Below are 20,452 nucleotides of genomic sequence, written 5' to 3'. Positions count from 1 at the left end.
CCACTCCTCGAGAACCTCCAGCGGTTGCCCATCGACCTCAGCATCAAATAGAAACTCCTTACCATTGCCGTAAGGGCGGTCAATCAGTTTGCCCTCTCCTACCTCACCTCACTGATCTCCTACGACGGCCCAGTCCGTACACTTTGCTCCTCTAGAACCGGCTTACACGCTGGGCTCCGATCTCTCTATCTCACGCCCGACCCCTTTCCCGCATCCTCGCTCTAGCCTGGAATTTCCTCCCTCTCCAAATATGCCGGATCGCTACCCTCCTAACCTTCAAAGCCTCATTAAGGTCACACCTCCTCCGGGAGGCCTTCCCCGATTAAGCCCTCTTTTCCTCAGCTCCCTCTCCCTTCTGGGTCATCTGTGCCCTTGGATCTGTGAAGGCTTAGTGGAAAGAGCCCGGGTTCGGGAGGCAGAGGTCGCGGGCTCTAATCCCGGCTCCGCCGCTTGTCAGCTGGGCAAGTCGCTTCACTTCTCTGTGCCTCAGTTACCTCATCTGGCAAATGGGGATTAAGACTGTGAGCCCCACGTGGAACGGGGACTGTGCCCAACCCCATTACCCTGTATCTACCCCAGCGCTTAGAACAGTGCTTGGCACATAGTAAGCACTTAACAAATACCATCATTATTCTTTCTAGACCTGAGTCCACTGTTGGGTAGGGATTGTCTCTATTTGTTGTACAAATTGTACCGCGTGCTCTGCACACAGTAAGCGCTCAATAAATACGATCGAATGAATGAACCTTTGGACATTTAATATTTGGCCCACCTTCAAACCCACAGTATTTATGTACAGACCTTTAAATTATATATTAGACATTATTAATTTATATTAATGTCTGTTTCTCCGCTAGGCCGTCCGCTCACTGTGGGCAGGGAACATGTCTACCAATTTTGTACTCTTCCAAGTGCCTAGAACAGTGCCCTGCATAAAGTAAGTGCTCAATCAATATGATTGATGATGATGACATCTACCCCAGAACTTCGTATAGTGTCTGGCACAAAGTGCTTAACAAATACCCTTGAAAATAATTAGCAGGTTCACACTACACTGACAGGAAGGCTTTTAAGTTGTAGTAGAAGTAAGGTTTAAATAGCTACGACAGTTGAAAAAGGAGCATTAAACAAGCTGTGGGAATAAACACATTGTCCCAAACAGCATGGTCTAGTGGATAGAGCACGGGCTCAGGAGTCAGAGGACCTGGGTTCTAATCCCCGCTCCGCCCCCCCCGTCTGCCGGGTGACCTTGGGCAAGTCACTTGACTTCTCTGTGCCTCAGTTACCTCACTTGTAAAAGGGGAATGAAGACTGTGAGCCCCATGTGGGACAGGAACTGGGTCCAACCTGATCTGCCCCAGCACTTTGAAAAGTGCTTGACACATAAATACCATCATCATTATTAAACTTGTTCTTAAACAAAGGCCAAGTGTTGGAGCCTGCCTGAAATACTGCAATACTTCCCTGATCCAACTGGATCCAATCCCCATGGATATGGCCTCTGCGGGACTTTCCGGGAACTGGAACTCAGCCCTCCCTGGGGAACCCCAGTTTCTACCTGGAATTAAGGCTGCCTTTCTCTCATCCCCATCACTGGGCAGGGATTGTCTCCATCTGTTGCCGAATTGTACATTCCAAGCGCTTAGTACAGTGCTCTGCACATAGTGAGCGCTCAATAAATACTATTGAATGAATGAATCCTTCCCGACCCCTGAATTTTTATTATCTCTCTCTCCCTGCCCAGTTTCTCCCTCCGCTAGGTAGTACTGCAGTCGATTTGGGAAGCAGCGTGGCTCAGTGGAAAGAGGCCGGGCTTGGGAGTCAGAGGTCATGGGTTCGAATCCCGGCTCAGCCGCTTGTCAGCTGTGTGACCGTGGGCAAGTTACTTCACTTCTCTGTGCCTCAGTTGCCTCATCTGTAAAATGGAGATTAAGACTGTGAGCCTCACGTGGGACAACCAGATGACCCTGTATCTCCCCCAGCTCTTAGAACAGTGTTCTGCACATAGTAAGCGCTTAACAAATGCCAACATCATTGGTATTGTTATTGATTTCATCAGGTAAGTGATTGATGGCCTTTTTTACATAGCCTCCCCTCTGCAAGAGTTCCTGAGGAGTGAGCAATTTACTTGATCCGATAGTTTCCAGAACTTCCACCTCATCTTTAGGAGGGGACCAGCATGGTCAGAATCATGCTAGCCCAGACACTGGTCACCCCTCATCTTAACTGTTGTCTCAGCTTCCTCCGCGGTCTCCCCGCTTCCGATTTCTCTCCCCTCCGGTCGGTACTTTACTCTGACGCCTAGAAGCAGTGTGGCTTGGTGGATAGAGCGAGGTCCTGGGAGCCAGAAGGATCTGGGCTGTAATCCCGACCCTACAACTTGTCTGTCGTGTGAAGTTGGGCAAGTCACTTAACTTCTCTGGGCCTCAGTTATCTCATCTCTAAAATGGGGATGAAGACTGTGAGCCCCATATGGAACAGGGACTGTGTCCAACCTGATTAACTTGTATCTACCTCAGCGCTCAGAACAGTGTCTGGCACATGGTAAGAGCTTAACAAGCATTATTATCATCAAATCATATTCTAAAACATCTTTCGGCATATCTCCCTCTCCTCAAAAACCTCCGATGGTTACCCATTCCTCTCCACATCAAGTAGAAACTCCTGACCATTGATTTTTTGGCATTCAGGCAGCTCTCTCCTGATTTACACACTCTCATCTCCCATTCCAGCCTAGTTCACCCTCTTCATTTCTCTCAAACACATCCGTACTTTGCTCCTCGTTCTCATCTCTCCCTGCCTCCTGACCTCTCGCTCGTGTCTTTCCCTCAGCCTGGGATTCCCTCCCACTCCAAGTCTTCTCGTCCACAGCTCTCTCCATCTTTCAAGTCCTTCTGAAAACCTTCCCTGATTAATTTCTCTTCCCTACATTATATTTCCTGGACTCTTTTTGTGGGCAGGGAGCGTGTCCACCAACTCTGTTATATTGGACTCTCCCAAGCATTTAGTACAGTGCTCTGCACACAGTAAGTGCTCAATAAATATGACTGATTGATTGACTATCATTTCAGCACTTTTGCTTCATCTATGCACTATGAACTTGGGTACATTTCAACTTGGGAATGTGTCCTTTTATTGTTATATTGCACTCTCCCTAGCGTTTAATACAGTGCTCTGTACACAGTAAGCACTCCAGCGTGGCTCGGTGGAAAGAGCGCGGGTTTGGGAGTCAGAGGTCATGGGTTCTAATCCCGGCTCTGCCGCCTGTCAGCTGTGTGACTGAGGGCCAGTCATTTGACTTCTCTGTGCCTCAGTTAGTTCATCTGTAAAATGGGGATTAAGACTGTGAGCCCCACGAGGGACAACCTGATTATCCCGTATCTACCCCAGCACTGAACAGTGCTCTGCACATAGTAAGCACTTAACAAATACCAACATTATTATAAATACGACTAACTTACAAACCCATCTATTTAAGCATTTGCTCGGCTCCATATTCACTTATCCTTCTTCCTTCTATCTGTAAATCATCTGCCTCCCTCACCAGATTGTAAACTCCTTGAGGGCAAGAATCATTTCTACTAACTCTACTATACTTTCCCAAGCCCTTAAGACAGTGAACTGCACACAGAAGACACTCAGTCAACGCTCCGGATTATTTGATCGTGTGACTATCGCATGGTGATCTGTGATTTTGTCCTTAGCCATGTTTTGGTTTGGGTAGTGCATGGTTAGCTATGTTTTTCTGCAGTCGGTCCAGAAGGACTCTGGTCAGACTCTCGCCGGGAATGGAAAGCAGAGAAAAATCCCACTGGCACCAAGATTTACCAGGTGAATAACTGGTAACACGATGTGAAAAGCTTTCGATCCTTACCACAGAACGTGTCTCCCATTCTAGAGTTCGTTGAAATCAATCCATCAATCGTAGAGAAGCAGCGTGGCTTAGGGGAAAGAGCAAGGGCTTGGTAGTCGAGAACTTGGGTTCTAATCCCGGCTCCTTCACTTGTCTGCTGTGTGACCTTGGGCGAGCCACTTAACTTCTCTGTGTCTCAGTTTCCTCATCTGGAAAATGGGGATTCAGACTGTGAACCCCACGTGGGACAAGCCGATTACCTTGCGTCTTGGTACGTAGTAAGCGGTTAACCAATACCATTATCATTAGTTATCGAGCGTTTACCGTGTGAGAGATGCTGCCTTAAACTTCTATGGTGGACAGTTGTCCCTGAAGAATTGACCAAGAATTACATCCAAAAAGGCATAAAAGATCATTGGCATGGCAACCAGGATATCCAAGGAGAATGCATTATTATATTGGCATTAATATTCATGAGGAACTTATGACTCATTATTCCAACCGGGCCGAACCAAGCTGATTAATCAAACGCCACCCATCCTGGCTACCTGAAAGATGGTAACTGGGTGATTGCCACACCGTCCAAACGAGGGCAACAATCATGCGTCTGGGGACCCTTATGTGGTGGGCTCTAGTGACTACCGCTGCTGATATCAGATATTCGAAAAGAAACTCAAGCTGTGGGAGAACAGCAAGAGTTTGCTTTCCCCTCCAAATTCACCGGTAGCTGCAGGATCCCCAAATGGGATCCAAGCCTCAGGCGTCGGAGCAGGCAATAAAGCCCATCAGCCAGCTAATGGCCATTTAATCATATTCCTCCTCCGGCCTGCGGTGAATCCATCCAAGATTAACCACCGGAACGACACCCACACTATGCAGAGCTTCGCGTTCACGGCCCTTAGGAAAAGACTCGATTTTTTTCTCCATCGCGGCGCACCGTACCGTTCCAGCCTCCTCAAGTGATTCCCAGGTCCCCGGTGGAGATGCTCTCTTTATCAGTCAATCAGTGAATCAATCCTATTTATTGAGCATTCATTAAGTGCAGAGCTCTATAATGATAATAATAATGGGATTTAAGCGCTTACTATGTGCCGAGCACTGGTCTAAACACTGGGGTCGATACGAGGTCATCAGGTTGTCCCACGTGGGGCTCACAGTCTTAATCCCCATTCGGCAGATGAGGTAACTGAGGTGCAGAGACGTTAAGCCACTTGCCCACGGTCACACAGCAGACAAGTGGCGGAGCCGGGATTTGAACCGACGTCCTCTGACTCCCAAGTCTGTGCTCTTCGCACTAAGCTGCCCTGCTTCTCTAAATAAATTGTGCAGGTTGATGGTGTTACATACCATTATAGTCACATCTGGTCGACTGAGTGGTGTTGTCTACAGAGTAACAGACATAGAAGTAATGTTGCCAGCCACCATAAAGGTAGTTGGGTCGTACCGAAGCAGAAGCGGATAGACCACGGGCCTGGGAGTCAGAAGGTCACGGGTTCTAATCCCAACTCTGCCACCTGACTGCTGTGTGACCCTGGGCAAGTCACTAAGCTTCTCTGTGCTTCAGTTCCCTCACCTGCAAAATGGGGATTGAGACCGGGGGCTTCACATGGGACAGGTTCTGTGTCCAACCCCATTTGCTCGGATCCACCCCAGCGCTCAGTACGGTGCCTGGCACATAGTAAGCACTTCGAAAAAGAAGTGACCCATTCCTTTCCCATAAGGAAATGACAATCTAAGAGGGGTGACAAACATAACAAAAATTACAGACAGAAGTTGTCATAATCGATAATTGAATGTATTATTGATTGCACACGCACACACTCACATACGCACCCATTTTCAGCACATATATAATAATAAAAACAAATAAGTTTTGGTATTCGTTAAGTGCTTACTACGCACAAAGCACTGTTCTAAGCGCTGGGGGGGATAGAAGGTGATCAGGTTGTCACCCGTGGGGCTCACAGTCTTAATCCCCATTTTACAGATGAGGTAACTGAGGCTCAGAGAAGTTAAGTGAGTTGTCCAAAGTCACACAGCTGACAGGTGGCGGAGCCAGGATTAGAACCCATGACCTCTGACTCCCAAGCCCGGGCTCTTTCCATATATATGAGAAGCAGATCATCTTAGTGGAAAGAGCACGGACTTGGGAGTCAGAGGATGCTAGTTCTAATTCCGATTCCGCCCCTTGTCTGCTGTGTGACCTCGGGCAAGCCATTTAAGTTACTCTGTGCCTCGATTACCTCATCTGTAAATTAAGGATTACAATTGTGAGGCCCATGTGGGACCACCTGATTACCCTGTATCTACCCCAGCGCTTAGAACAGTGCTTGGAACATAGGAAGCGCTTAACAAAGATCATTATTATATATATATAATTATTATTATATAATATATATTATATTATTATATATATGTAAGGTGTGTTTATAAATAAACTCGTAAGTGCTAGGGTTGGATGAGGGTTTGGTCCTACATAGCATGCTACGAAATTCCCCAAGGAAGTTTTGCTAGACAGAAATTAATAGAGATTGCTGAACAATTTGTAGAAATAATAATTATGGTATTTGTTAAGCGCTTACTATGTGTCAAGCACTAATACTCAAGTGGACGTTGCTTTCCACCTCAGGATTATAATCAAAGTCTGGATTTCCAGGAGTCTATTTAGGGGTGAAGTCGAGTGTCACCCATTTTAGAGATCCTCCATTGTAGTAACATGAAGAAAAATAATAATTATGGCATTTGTTAACTGCTGACCACTTTGGACAGGTACTGTTTCTGTTATTTTGGGATACCGTACTCTCCCAAGCGCTCAGTGCAGTGTTCTGCACAGAGCGAGCATTCAATAAGTACGACCGACTACGTGCCAAGCACTGAGCTAGGCGTCGAGGTAGATACGATACAATAAGATCGGACACAGTCCCCGTCCCACATTGTCAGATGGGGTACATAATCCCCATTTTACACATAAGGAAACTGAGGCACAGAGAAGCTAAGTGATTTATCCAGGTCTCCTGACTCCTATGCCCATACGTATTCCATCTGGCGATGTCGCTTCTCTAGCGATTCTGGGGATTTGTTGTGAAATAATTTTACCAACAGCTAAATCGTTACCCAAATTTCAAGTAAACAATTATAATTTATATATTGTATGGATATATATTAAATTTAAAATTGCATATGCAGACACTATAATTATTTGCATAGCTTTAAATTATATATTGTAAATCATTTGTATTAATGTCTGCCTCCCCCCTAGACTCCTTCTGGGCAGGGAGAATGTCTACCAACTCAGACTCACCCCAGCACTTCACAGTGCTCTGCACCCAGTAAATGCTCAATAAATAAATACCACCGATCGACTGGTGGGAATCTTAGCCAGTCAACAATGGATCCAGTCGGATGAGATTCCGCCTACGGGGTCTGAGTGCGGAAAAAAGGTTTTACTCTTTTTAAGGAATTCTTATTTACTTTTATTCTAACATCTGTGCATGAGTTATTCAATTTTCTAAAGACTAATCGCCACACGCAGCGACTCCCCCATTGAGTTGGAGGATTATCCCAGAGCACACTGACGGCTAACGGGATCCGCGTCAGGGAGTCACGAAGGAACTACCGATAGACGGCTTATTTCTTAAACTGAATTACATTCTCTTCGCAATATCGCATTTATATTGTGTAATATACTCAGAAATCACAATAAATGGCCGGGAACGAGCCGCTTCTCCCAAGTCTCTAATGAGCTATTTAAAATCTTTGACTCAGCACGACGGCCTGTTCTAAAATGCAAGCACTTGGCTGAGAGACAGGTCGGTGAACCAACAATTCAGAAGTCAGGGGAATAAAGTTGCATCCCGGAGAGGAACAAACAGCAAGAAAACTGCAGAGTAACGGGACCGAACTCTAAAAATGGGAACCTTCTGCTATTTTATGCCTGCTGCCGACCTGGTAAGCACGTCTTGGGCAAGTCACTTAACTTCTCTATGCCTCAGTTACCTCATCTGTAAAATGGGGATTAAGGCTGTGAGCCTCATGTGGGACAACCTGATTACCCTGTATCTACCCCAGCGCTTAAAACAGTGTTGCGCTTAACAAATACCAACATTATTATTATCATTATTCAACCTGCTGCCTCCGATCACCCCTCCAAAACCTTGGCCCGCTCACCTACAGGGCTTGGTTTCGGCAACACGGCGATCCACCTCTCGCCTACGTCTGCTTCTCCTCAGTCTCTTCCGCCCCGACTTGATTAATGTGTGTCTACCTCAGCGCTTAGAACAGTGCTTGGTAAGTAGCAAGTGCTTAACTGTTATTATTATTATTATTAGTCAACTGCGTGACTGTGGGCAAGTCACTTAACTTCTCTGTGCCTCAGTTCCCTCATCTGTCAAATGGGGATGAAGACTGTGAGCCTCACGCAGGACAACCTGATGACCCTCTATCTACCCCAGTGCTTAGAACAGTGCTCTGCACATAGTAAGCGCTTAACAAATACCAACGTTATTATTATTATTGTTCCACCACAGAGCCCCTCACTGTATGTATCCAGCAAGGCTCTGTTCTCGTCCCCATACTCTACTTGCAGGACACTCACTCACTGGGAGAGTTCGTCTGCTCAGATGGCTTCAGCTATCACTTCTTCGTGAACAGCTGCCAAATTGACTTCTCCAACCTGTAATCCCATATTTGTGATCGAATTGTACTTTCCAGGCACTTAGTACAGTGCTCTACACACAGTAAGTGCTCAATAAACGCGATTGAAAGAATACCATGATTAAGTTGTTTTATGGTGATTAAGTTGGCTTGTTTTTGTCTGTCTCCCCTGATTAGACTGGGCAGGGATTGTCTCTATCTGTTGCCGAACTGTACATTCCAAGCGCTTAGTACGGTGCTCTGCACATAGTAAGCGCTCAATTCCACTTCAGCCACTTGTCAGCTGTGTGACTGTGGGCAAGTCACTTCACTTCTCTGGGCCTCAGTTGTAAAATGGGGATGAAGACTGTGAGCCTCACATGGGACAAACTGATCACCCTCTATCTCCCCCAGAGAGCTTAGAACCGTGCTCTGCACATAGTAAGGGCTTAACAAATACCAACATTATTATTATAAATACTATTGAATGAATGAATGAATGAATATTTCCTAGTGTCTCCAGGATGTCATCAACCACCTCAAAGTAACATGTCTGAAACTGAACTACTCATCTTCTCTCCTATATCCCGTCCTTTTCCCAACTTCCCCATCTCTGTCGATGACCCCGTAATCCCTCCGGACACCCTTGCTATCACCCGAGGCTCTTCGACTATCTTTCAACCGCCACGTTCAAGCTACGACTAAATCCTGCCCCTTTCTACTCCGCATATCCGACCTCTGCCCATCCCTCACCCAGTCTTCTTCCTTCTCGGTCCAAGCTCTCGCCGTATCATGGCCGGACTAGTTTAGCGGCCTCCTCCCTGATCTCCCTGCCTCCAGCCTCCCCCCCATCAAATCCACACCGCAGGCTGCTGCACGGATCCTCTTCTTTACGTGCCACTCATTCATTCATTCAACAGTATTTATTGAGCGCTTACTATGTGCAGAGCACTGTACTAAGCGCTTGGAACGTACAAATCGGCAACAGATAGAGACAGACCCTGCCCACTGACAGGCTTAGAGTCTAATCGGGGGAGACGGACGGACCAGAACGATGGCAATAAATAGAATCGAGGGGATGTACATCTCATTAAAACGATAGCAATAAATAGAATCGAGGTGATGTACATCTCATTAACAAAATAAATAGGGTAATTAAAAATATATACAAATGAGCGGACGAGCACCTACCCTCTCCTCAAATCCCTTCCCCTGGCTTCCCCTGTCCCTCAGCGACAACTCCTCCCACTTGGTCTCAAGGCTCTCGGCCAACCCCACCTTACATATCTCCTCGCTTTATCAATCGGTTAGACGATCGTATTTATTGAGCATTCAATATGCGCAGAGCTCTGTAATGATAATGATAATGGCATTTGATAAGCACTTACTATGTGCCAAGCAGTGTCCCAAGTGCCGGGGTCGATACAGGTAATCGGGTCGGTCCCACGTGGGGCTCACGGTCTCAATCCTCATTTTACGGATGAGGTAACTGAGGCACAGACGAGTCAAGTGACTTGCCGAGGGTCACAGAGCAGACAAGCGGAGGAGCCGGGATTAGAACCCAGGTCCCCGGACAGCCAAGCCCTTGCTCTTGCCGTTAGGCCATACTGCTTCACGAGCACTGTATTAAGCACTCGGGAGAGTACAATATAACAAAATAGCAGACGCATTCCCTGCCCACAGTGGGCTTACAGTCTATCTGCGCCTTCGCTTCATTCCTCCCAAACTGTCCATTTGAGTCCTCCGGGGCCGTGGGCCCGTGAGGGAGGCGCGCTGGCTCTCCTCCCAGCCTAAAGCAGCGCGGCTCAGTGGAAAGAGCCCGGGCTTGGGAGTCAGAGGTCATGGGTTCGAATTACGCCTCTGCTACTTGTCAGCTGTGTGACCGTGGGCAAGTCACTTAACTTCTCTGTGCCTCAGTTACCTCGTCTGGAAAATGGGGATTAACCGTGAGCCTCACGTGGGACAACCCGATTACCCTGTATCTCCCCCCAGTGCTTAGAACAGTGCTCTGCACATAGTAAGCGCTTAACAAATGCCAACATTATTATTAGAGAAGCAGCATGGCTCAGTGGAAAGAGCCCGGGCTTGGCAGTCAGAGGTCCTCGGTTCGAATCCAGGCTCTGCCACTTGGCACCTGTGTGACTGTGGGCAAGTCACTTAACTTCTCAGTGCCTCAGTTACCTCATCTGTAAAATGGAGATGAAGACTGTGAGCCTCACGTGGGACAACCTGATTATCCTGTATCTCCCCCAGCACTTAGAACAGCACTCTGCACATAGTAAGCGCTTTACAAATACCAACATTATTATTAGATGGGGAGGACTCTTAGGTCAAGAACCAGCGTGGCCTAGTGGATAAAGAGGATCTGGGCTCTAATCCCATCCCTGCCGCTCACCTGCTGTATGATCTTGGACAAGTCACTTAACTTCTCTGTGCCTCGATTATTCATTCATTCATTCAATAGTATTTATTGAGCGCTTACTATGTGCAGAGCACTGTACTAAGCGCTTGGAATGAACAAATCGGTAACAGATAGAGACAGTCCCTGCCCTATGACGGGCTTACAGTCTAGTCGGGGGAGACGGACAGACAAGAACAATAGCAATAAAATGGGGATTGAATACCCGTCCTCCCTCCTTCTTAGACCGGGAGCCCCGTGTGCGACTGCGACTGAATCTGGCCCGATAAGCTTGTATCTATCCCATTTCTCAGAGCGAAACTTGACACAGAATAAGAGCTTAACAGAAACCATAAAAATACTCATCCCAAGCTACAGTTGCCTTTTGGCCCCGCACAGATCCAGTCTGAATATAGCCCGGGATGTCCCCGGGCAATCATCTGGCCGGAACAAAAGACCCGGCAACTTCCAGAACTCTCCAGACTGGGGAATTCAAGCCGAGAAATGATAAGCAACCAGCCCCAGCCAGCTCAAGATGAGGCTGCCGGCCACTAACAACTGATTGCTAGTGGTGGAGAGGAGGGATTCAAGGCCCAGAGGAGCTCACCCCAAGTGCGGAGTGAGCTAAAGCAGACCGGCTTGGCTCTCGGGGCAGGGAACCGAAGCCGTAACTGGAGCTGTAAGGCTCCTGTCTGCATTCTTTTCCCAGATCCAAGGAGCTCCCGGGAGAGCCAGCAGCTTAAGGTGATCATCGGCACCGCCGAAAGAGACTCCACACTCATTCGTCGACACGATCCAGATCACAGAGAGCCCTGGAGGGGGTCAGACACTGAAAATATCGGGAAGAGAACCAAATCTCATGCCCTGGAAGAGTCTGGAGCATTAGCCACTTATTACCTCCTGGCACGCTTAGGAGCCTTCAAACTGCTCTTTTTGTTATCATGCCTAGCGGCTTTTATTGCTTGTTTCCTTACCTTGCTTCTTTGTATTTATCTTTTTAATCTTCCCCGTTCATGTGTATTTGGTGCCTGGTCACTTTTCTCGCCCTATGGGCTGCGAGCAACGTAGCTCAGTGGCAAGAGCCCGGGCTTGGGAGTCGGAGGTCGTGGGTTCCAATCCCGACCCTGCCACTTACCACTTTGGGCAAGTCACAACTTCTCTGGGCCTCGGTTACCTCATCTGTAAAATGGGGATTAAGACTGTGAGCCCCAGGTGGGACAACCTGACGACCCTGTATCTACCCCAGCGCTTAGAACAGCGCTTGGCACATAGTAAGCGCTTAACGAATATCACCATTATTATTATTAAATGTTCAACAGATACCACTGATTGGTGGATTGATTCCTCGTATTCAAAGATGTCACTCATGGTAAAATTCACCTAAGAGCGCATGTGAGGCTAAAAAACCCAATGGGGGGCCCACAGGGTGATCCAATGTGAGACATGAAGATTGTCCCTTATTGTCATGTTTGACGTTTACAACTGGCACGTTTTCCTTTTGCCTCCTCGTCTCTCAATCCTTATCAATAAATGGTCTTTAAGGAGTGCATACTGTGATCAGAGCACTGTGCTCAGTGCTTGGGAGAGTACAAGGCAACAGAAGTAGTGGACGCATTCCCTGTAAATAAGGAGCTTCGAGTCTAGAGGAGACTTATGAAGATTTTGCTCAAAAAAACAAAAAGAAGACGCTGGTCTCCCCTCCGCAAGTGGTTCTGATCTGTGAGCTGAGACGGAGCATTGTCTGAGGCTCTGTTTCGTTGAGCCCATAAAAGATTTCCTCTGTCCCCCTTGCTTTCGGTTGCATAATTCAACTCAACATTCAGCAGTGTTTCGATCTCTCGCTGTCGTTCAAAAATCCTCCTCCCAATATCGCACTCGATGGAGCTTGTTGAGGTGAGCATAGTTTCAATATCAGGAGACTTGACCTAATATAGGGGACCGAATTCTGGAACTCAATAAACACTACCGAATGAGTGAAACGGAGAATGATGACAGAAAACCTCAATGCAGAGGGAGCATCAGACTAAAAACTTAACTGAGCACTACTTAAGAAACTTTATTCACGCCTTATAAGAACCCACAAGAAACAAAGTGCTATGAAAGTACACGACTACATCATCAAAAATATGCAGAACACTTTTGGAGTCACAAATACATTTTTATATCCTGTTCAAATTTACTAAGATGAAAACATTCTTTCGGGCTCATCTATCTCTACTTTGGTATAACGTCTTTTTTATAAAAAGTTACCAGTCCAGTGACATGTTCTCTGGATAATTTAGAAGATTACTTATCTACTTGATCTTTAAGAAATCTTGACTTGGCAGAATTTAAGGGAAACATTCTCCAGTTCAAATGGACTTCCTGGAGTTATTACGTTCGGGGTTCTGTTAGGGTTTTTAGTTCTTACTAGTTTAGAAGACACAGAACTAATGATCGCATATTTATATTAACACCACACATCCCTTAAGCAGTCTTGACTCCGGATCGTTTACAATTCCCCAAATAAGATTCATGATACACTTTGGATGTTTCTAGAAAATGTGTTCGGTGTTGAATGCTGTCGGGGTTCGAGGATCCTCCAACGATCAACGTGAAAGACAGTGGATCCCACTGGACCAAAATTCCTTGTTTGCGACAAGAAAGGAAAACTCTTAACATCCTACCACGAGCACTAACTTTCTTTTCCTCTGTAATCCAAACAAAACCAGTTAGAGAAAAGTAGTTTGATTCCGCGCTGACTTTCAGTAGTTTGTTCCAAACCACCAATTCACTTTTTTAATGCTGATGTAAAGAACCAAGTTGACAATGTAGAATTCTTCTGTCATGTCCATCCAGATGAGCTTCAGCTGGACTCGTCCTTCTGGGTCCACGTAGCTTCCAGTGAAGTTCTTTACCCCGTTGTTTAAATGGTCAGAAGGTTGAGAAACAGGATATATGGTGAATGGGGAACTGAAACACCAGAAAGGTTTCTCTATTTCATCCAACAGGGTAACGTCCATTACACAGCAGTTCTATGAAAAGAAAAAATCACAAAGAAGGACTCGCAAGGCCAATCGTATAGAACAGAAACACCTCACCATCGGCTTTAAAGCGTTCGGCTTGCTCCCGGCTTCATGATTTCCTACTACAACCCAGTCTTCACTCTTCACGCCAGCTTGCTCACTGTTTTTCTATCCCATTTATCTCGCCCCTGACCCCTTTCCCACAACCTCCCTCTGGCCTGGAACTCCCTCCCCACCAATATATACCAGACCACCGTTCTTCCCATCTCCAAAGCGTTATCAAGGTCACATCTCCTCCAAGAGGCCTTCCCTGATTAAGCTCTCTTTCCCTGACTCCCTCTCCCTTCTGTGTGGTCTCTGCACTTACACTTGAACCCTTCGGGCACTTGGTAATCACCCCACCCTGAACCCCACAGCACTTATGTCAATGTCCATAATTACTCATTTATATTAATGTCTTTCTCCCCCTCTTGACTGTAAGCTCCTTGTGACAGGGATCATTTATTGGAGTCTCCCAAGTGCTTAGTACAGTGTTCTGCCCACAGTAAGTGCTCCATAAATACCACTGATTGTTAACGCTTAATGATACATCATCCGTAGCACAGCAAGACTTTTGCGTCAGTCTCCTTGCTGCTGTCCATCCTCTCCCCTCTCCAATCTACACTACCCTCTTCCACACAGAGCGTGCGCTGAAGTGCTGCCTGACAGACATGCCTCCATTCTTCCAAACCCTCTACTGGGTCCCAAACTCCTTCCTTCCCCAAATCCTACAGACTGCAGCTCTCTCCCACATTCAAAGTCCTCTTTAACTCCCACTTTTTCCAACAAGCCTCCCCCAATTAGTTCCCAGCACCCCAAATCTTTACTGACCCGCTGCCCCCACCTTGAACTTGGGTACGTATTTATACCCGTCCTCAGCTCTTTATTTGTAAATAATTTTATGTCTGTCTCCCCCATTAGACTGTAAGCTCCTTGAGGGCAGGGAACATGTCACTTCTCCATTTTATACTTCCCAAGAGCCTAGCACGGTATGATGCATCGAATGGGCACTCAATAAATACTATCACAGCTACTTCATAATGATATAGCAGCATGAGAAGCAGCGTGGCCTAGTGGCAAGACCACGGGCTTGGGAGTCAGAGGACCCGGGTTCTAATCCCGACTCGGCCACTCTTCTGCCGCGTGACCTTGGGTGAGTCAGTGTACTTCTCTGTGCCTCAGTTACCTCACCTGTAAAATGGTGAGCCCCACCTGGGACAACCTGATTACCTTGTATCTACCCCAGTGCTTAGAACAGTGCTTGGCACATAGTCAGCGCTTAACAAATACCATAACTATTAATTATTATTATACAGCCCTAAGTTTAGAAATCCTATAGAAGAACACCTACTGACTTCAACAGTAATCTTTTCTGTAGTCCCTAAAGAGTGGGCTCTCTAACTTTAGGATTCAGGGTGAGATTTTCTAACACTTAGTTTACTCATTTATTTACCAGTCTCTTGCAATGGGAGAGCCAAGCCTCTTCCTTGTAAAACCCTTATGGGTAAATATTTTCTCCAGAAAGTACGATTTGTTTAAATGTCTTCTCTATCATTTATGTGTTGTGAGAACTGGTTTATTTTTCTTAAATAATTTTAGATGATTTTCTTTGGACTCGAGAAATACACTACCGCAAGAGTCCCGTGGGGAGACTAATCTGCTATTTTGTGAGCTCCGAAGTTTTGTTTGTCTCCAAAGAGATGCCATCAGGAAAACAAATGGACTTGAGAGAACCTACCCACCAGGAATGACACAGTAGGAGATTACCCCAATGCCAGTCCAGGAATTGAGCCAAAGACATTTTTATTTATTTATTCGCTGCTCTGTCTCACTAAAACGAAAGCATTCTTTCCTGCCTCATCTACCTCCGCTAAATTTCTGCTTCTTTAAAGTCCCTTGTACAATGACATAGTCTCCAGACAACCTCAGGGATCACTTATCTACTTATTTAATGCAATACTGATGTTGCTTGCTAAAAAATGCTCACATCTCCCCTCTTCTAAAAGGAACCCTTCCTTGACCCCATGGCTCCCTCTAGTTAACATCCCATCTCCCTCCTTACTTTCCTCTCCAAACTCCTTGAGTGCGTTGCCTAAACCCACGGTCCCTATTTCCTCTCCTCCAGTTCTCTCTTGGACCCCTACCAATCTGCCTTCCATCCCCTTCATTCCACCTAAACTGTCCTCTCAGAGGTCACCAGTGATCTCCTTCTTGCCAAATCCGATGGCTCCTACTCTATTCTAATCCTCCTCGACCACTCAGCTGCCTTTGGCACTGTCGACCACCCACTTCTCCTGGAAACGTTATCCAATCTCTGCTTCACCGCCGCTGTTCTCTTCTGGTTCTCCTCCTATCTCTCTGGTGCTTATTCTCGGTCCCTTTCGTGGGCTTCACTTCTGCCTCCCCACCGCAAACTGTGGGAGTCCCTCAAGGTTCGGTTCTGGGTGCCCATCTCGTCTCCATCTACACCCACTCCCTTGGAAAATTCATTTGTTCTCATGGCTTCACCAACCATCGCTATATGGACGATTCCCAAATCTACATCTCCAGCCTCGATCTTGCACCTTTTCTGCAGTCTCGCATTTCCTCCTGCCTTCGGGACATCGCTACTTGGATGTCCCGCCAACATCTCAAACATGTATGAAACACAACTCCTCATCTTCCCACCCAAACCTTATCCTCCCCTCAACTTTCCCAGCCCTGTAAGCACCACCATCATTCTCCCTGTCTCACAAACCTGTAACCTTGACCATATCCTCAACTCATTTCTCTCATTCAACCCAACTATTCAATCTGTTGCCAAATCCCGTCGGTTCAACCTTCACGACGCCACCAAAATCCGCCCTTTCCTCTCTATCCAAACTTCTACCATGTTAATCCAAGCATTTATCCTAACTCGTGTTGAATCCTGCATCGACCTCCTCACTGACCTCTCCCCACTCCAAATCCTACTTCATTCTGCTGCCGAGATCACTCTTCAACAAAACCGTTCAGTCCGTGTTCCCCCACTCCTCAAGGACCTCCAGTGTTTGCACGTCCACTTCTGCATCAAACAGAAACTCCTTACCGTAGGCTTTAGAGCAGTCGATCGGCTCGCCTCCTCCTACCTTACCGCGCTGATCTACTACGGCCCAGTTTGCACATTTCAGTCCCCTAGAGAAAGCACTGCACTGTGTCAGAATCTCATCTATCCGGCCGCTGACCCCTTTCCCATATCCAATCTCTGGCCTGGAACGTCCCCCCTCTTCATATCTGACAGACGATCATTCTCCCCATCCTCAAAGCCTTATTAAAAGCACATCTCCTCCAAGAAGCCTTGTCCAACTAAGTGACTAAGTGACTTAAGCAAAGTGACCCAGCAGAACGGGGATTAGAACCCAAGTGCTCTGTGTTCTTTTCCCTAAGCCGTGCTGCTCGCCAGTCAGTGAACGGTGGCAGATGATATCTTGGAACCTTGAGGGGCTCTGACTGGAAAATACTCTCCAAAGTGGAGGGGAAAGTTGAGGATAAGTGGCCAGGTTTCTACCTCTGAGCTCAAACCACTGGAGAATTCATCTGAACCTGTGTCTGAGCTTAGCCTGGCCCCTCCCTGCTGAACTGCCCTCGGTTTGATCCCGTCGAGGGCCGTTTGTAACTCACAGTGCGTAATCCCCGGGAGACCGAAGAGCAGGCAAACAAGAGTTGGCTCCCCTTGGTGATATCTGCCTGTGACCCTGGTTGAAGGTACTGACTGGGGAATGGGCAAGATGACAGTAATAAATCACAACGGAGCAAGAGATCTCTCCAAAGAACCAGCTACTAGGAAAGTGAGGGGATGCGCCAATCAAACGCTGAGAAGCTACCACAGCCCTGAACTCTTCTCACACCCACAGCCCTCTCCCCGCCCCCCGGGCGGGAATGTTCCCAGGACTAGATCTACACCCATCATTTTCAAACCTCTCTAATGCTAAGACCTCCCGCTATTAATGTAAGTACTCAGGGACTTGTTTTTGAATAATTCTAATTTCAGTTCCACTTGAGACTTAAAGGTGCACCCTACTGAATGAGCTTTGACATTCGACCTGCTTAGATCAAGACCATTTGTGCCTATTCTACATCCAGCTACAATCAAAGTTGCTGCTGACAAAATGCCGTGTCGAGACCCAGACTCGAAAACTGTGTTATGTTAGTTCTCTTTACACTCTCCGCCCCTGAATTCTGCAGCCACAAATCGAGAACTGCAGATTCCCATACACGGCGGTGGGAACAGCAGGCCTTCAAGAGACTCGGCCCTCCAGCTAATGTCTTAGACGCCTCGGCCTTCCTCACGGCACAACTGCTCAACAGATGGCAATGGCTTCCCAATCACCAAGGTATCTTGGGAACAACCTTTACCTGTACGTTGCCTTCAAAAATATCTGTTTTCCAGAAGATGCCGATATTTTTATTAATGGGGAGATGCTGAGCGTTCTTCTTAAAATTTATGATTACGAGCTTCAGGTATCCATTTTGAATGTAATCTGAATAAAAATTTAAAAAAATCATTACTCCAGATCCATAGAATACACAGCAAATCAAAGCCTTTCCTGATTCATTTTTCTTCTCCCCGAGTTACATCCTGCCAAATACCACCTCAATACTTTGCACCACTTCCAAACTTTTTTCATAATCTACAATTTAAATAACATTCTCATCTATATACCCATCTTCTCCAATTTCTCTTACCTCTTATTTGTAATTATTTTATGTTCTCAGGGAACCTCGCTCTCATCTCTCTCATCATCGACCCCTTGCTCACGCCCACATTCCTTCTTGGAACTCCCTCCCCGACTACATCTTATTTTGTTTTTTATGGTACTTGGGAAGCACTTACTATGTGCCAAGCATTGCTCTAAGTGTTGGGGTAGATAAGAGTCGTTCAGGTTGAATACAATCCCTTTCCCACTTTCATTCATTCAATAGTATTTATTGAGCGCTTACTATGTGCAGAGCACTGTACTAAGCGCTTGGGATGAACAAGTCGGCAACAGATAGAGACAGTCCCTGCCGTGTGACGGGCTTACGGTCTAATCGGGGGAGATGGACAGACGAGAACAATGGCAATAAATAGAGTCGAGGGGAAGAACATCTCGTAAAAACAATGGCAACTAAATAGAATCGAGGCGATGTACAATTCATTAACAAAATAAATAGGGTGATGAAAATATATACAGTTGAGCGGACGAGTACAGTGCTGTGGGGATGGGGAGGGAGAGGTGGAGGAGCAGAGGGAAAAGGGGAAAAAGAGGGTTTAACTGCGGAGAGGTGAAGGGGGGGGTGGCAGAGGGAGTAGAGGGAGAAGAGGAGCTCAGTCTGGGAAGGCCTCTTGGAGGAGGTGAGTTTTAAGTAGGGTTTTGAAGAGGGAAAGAGAATCAGTTTGGCGGAGGTGAGGAGGGAGGGCGTTCCGGGACCGCGGGAGGACGTGACCCAGGGGTTGACGGCGGGATAGGCGAGACCGAGGGACGGTGAGGAGGTGGGCGGCGGAGGAGCGGAGCGTGCGGGGTGGGTGGTAGAAAGGGAGAAGGGAGGAGAGGTAGGAAGGGGCGAGGTGATGGAGAGCCTCGAAGCCTAGAGTGAGGAGTTTTTGTTTGGAGCGGAGGTCGATAGGCAATCACTGGAGTTGTTTAAGAAGGGGAGTGACATGCCCAGATCGTTTCTGCAGGAAGATGAGCCGGGCAGCGGAGTGAAGAATAGACCGGAGCGGGGCGAGAGAGGAGGAAGGGAGGTCAGAGAGAAGGCTGACACAGTAGTCTAGCCGGGATATAAGGAGATCCCGTAACAGTAAGGTAGCCGTTTGGGTGGAGAGGAAAGGGCGGATCTTGGCGATATCGTAGAGGTGAAACCGGCAGGTCTTGGTAACGGATAGGATGCGTGGGTTGAACGAGAGAGACGAGTCAAGGATGACACCGAGATCGCGGGCCCGAGAGACGGGAAGGATGGTCGTGCCATCGACGGTGACAGAGAAGTCTGGGAGAGGACCGGGTTTGGGAGGGAAGATGAGGAGCTCAGTCTCGCTCACGTTGAGTTTTAGGTGGCGGGCCGACATCCAGGTGGAGACGTCCCGGAGGCAGGAGGAGATGCGAGCCCGAAGGGAGGGGGAGAGGACAGGGGCGGAGATGTAGATCTGCGTGTCATCTGCGTAGAGACGGTAGTCAAAGCCGTGAGAGCGGATGAGTTCACCGAGGGAGTGAGTATAAATGGAGAACAGAAGAGGGCCGAGAACTGACCCTTGAGGAACTCCGACAGTTAAAGGATGGGAGGGGGAGGAGGCTCCAGCGAAGGAGACCGAGAATGACCCGCCAGAGAGGCGAGAGGAGAACCGGGAGAGGACGGAGTCCGTGAAGCCGAGGTGAGATAAGGTATGGAGGAGGAGGGGATGGTCGACAGTGTCAAAGGCAGCAGAGAGGTCAAGGAGGATCAGAATGGAGTAGGAGCCATTGGATTTGGCAAGAAGGAGGTCGCGGGTGACCTTAGAGAGAGCAGTCTCGGTAGAGTGGAGGGGACGGA

The 20,452-nt window shown here is 47.4% G+C and overlaps 1 protein-coding gene across 6 annotated transcripts in view; it reads right to left on the bottom strand.

The window, feature by feature from the left end:
- Window positions 1-12,914: 12,914 nt before the first annotated feature.
- Window positions 12,915-20,452, bottom strand: part of FBXO15 (F-box protein 15) — a 40,797-nt gene continuing 33,259 nt past the window's right edge. For all 6 annotated transcript variants that reach the window (XM_029066319.2, XM_029066320.2, XM_029066315.2 and 3 more), the window contains 2 exons: window positions 18,302-18,426; window positions 12,915-13,897 (listed from right to left, as the gene is read on the bottom strand). In XM_029066319.2, the coding sequence (XP_028922152.1) occupies window positions 13,628-13,897; window positions 18,302-18,426 (395 nt within the window). In that variant the 3' untranslated portion in view covers window positions 12,915-13,627. The remainder of the gene's footprint in view (window positions 13,898-18,301; window positions 18,427-20,452) is intronic.

The sequence above is a fragment of the Ornithorhynchus anatinus genome, chromosome 5 (assembly GCF_004115215.2).
Source record: "Ornithorhynchus anatinus isolate Pmale09 chromosome 5, mOrnAna1.pri.v4, whole genome shotgun sequence".
In the NCBI taxonomy this organism is placed as follows: Eukaryota; Metazoa; Chordata; class Mammalia; order Monotremata; family Ornithorhynchidae; genus Ornithorhynchus; species Ornithorhynchus anatinus.
The sequence above is the reverse complement of the archived record's forward strand: the minus strand, read 5'-3'. Positions and strand labels throughout refer to the sequence as shown.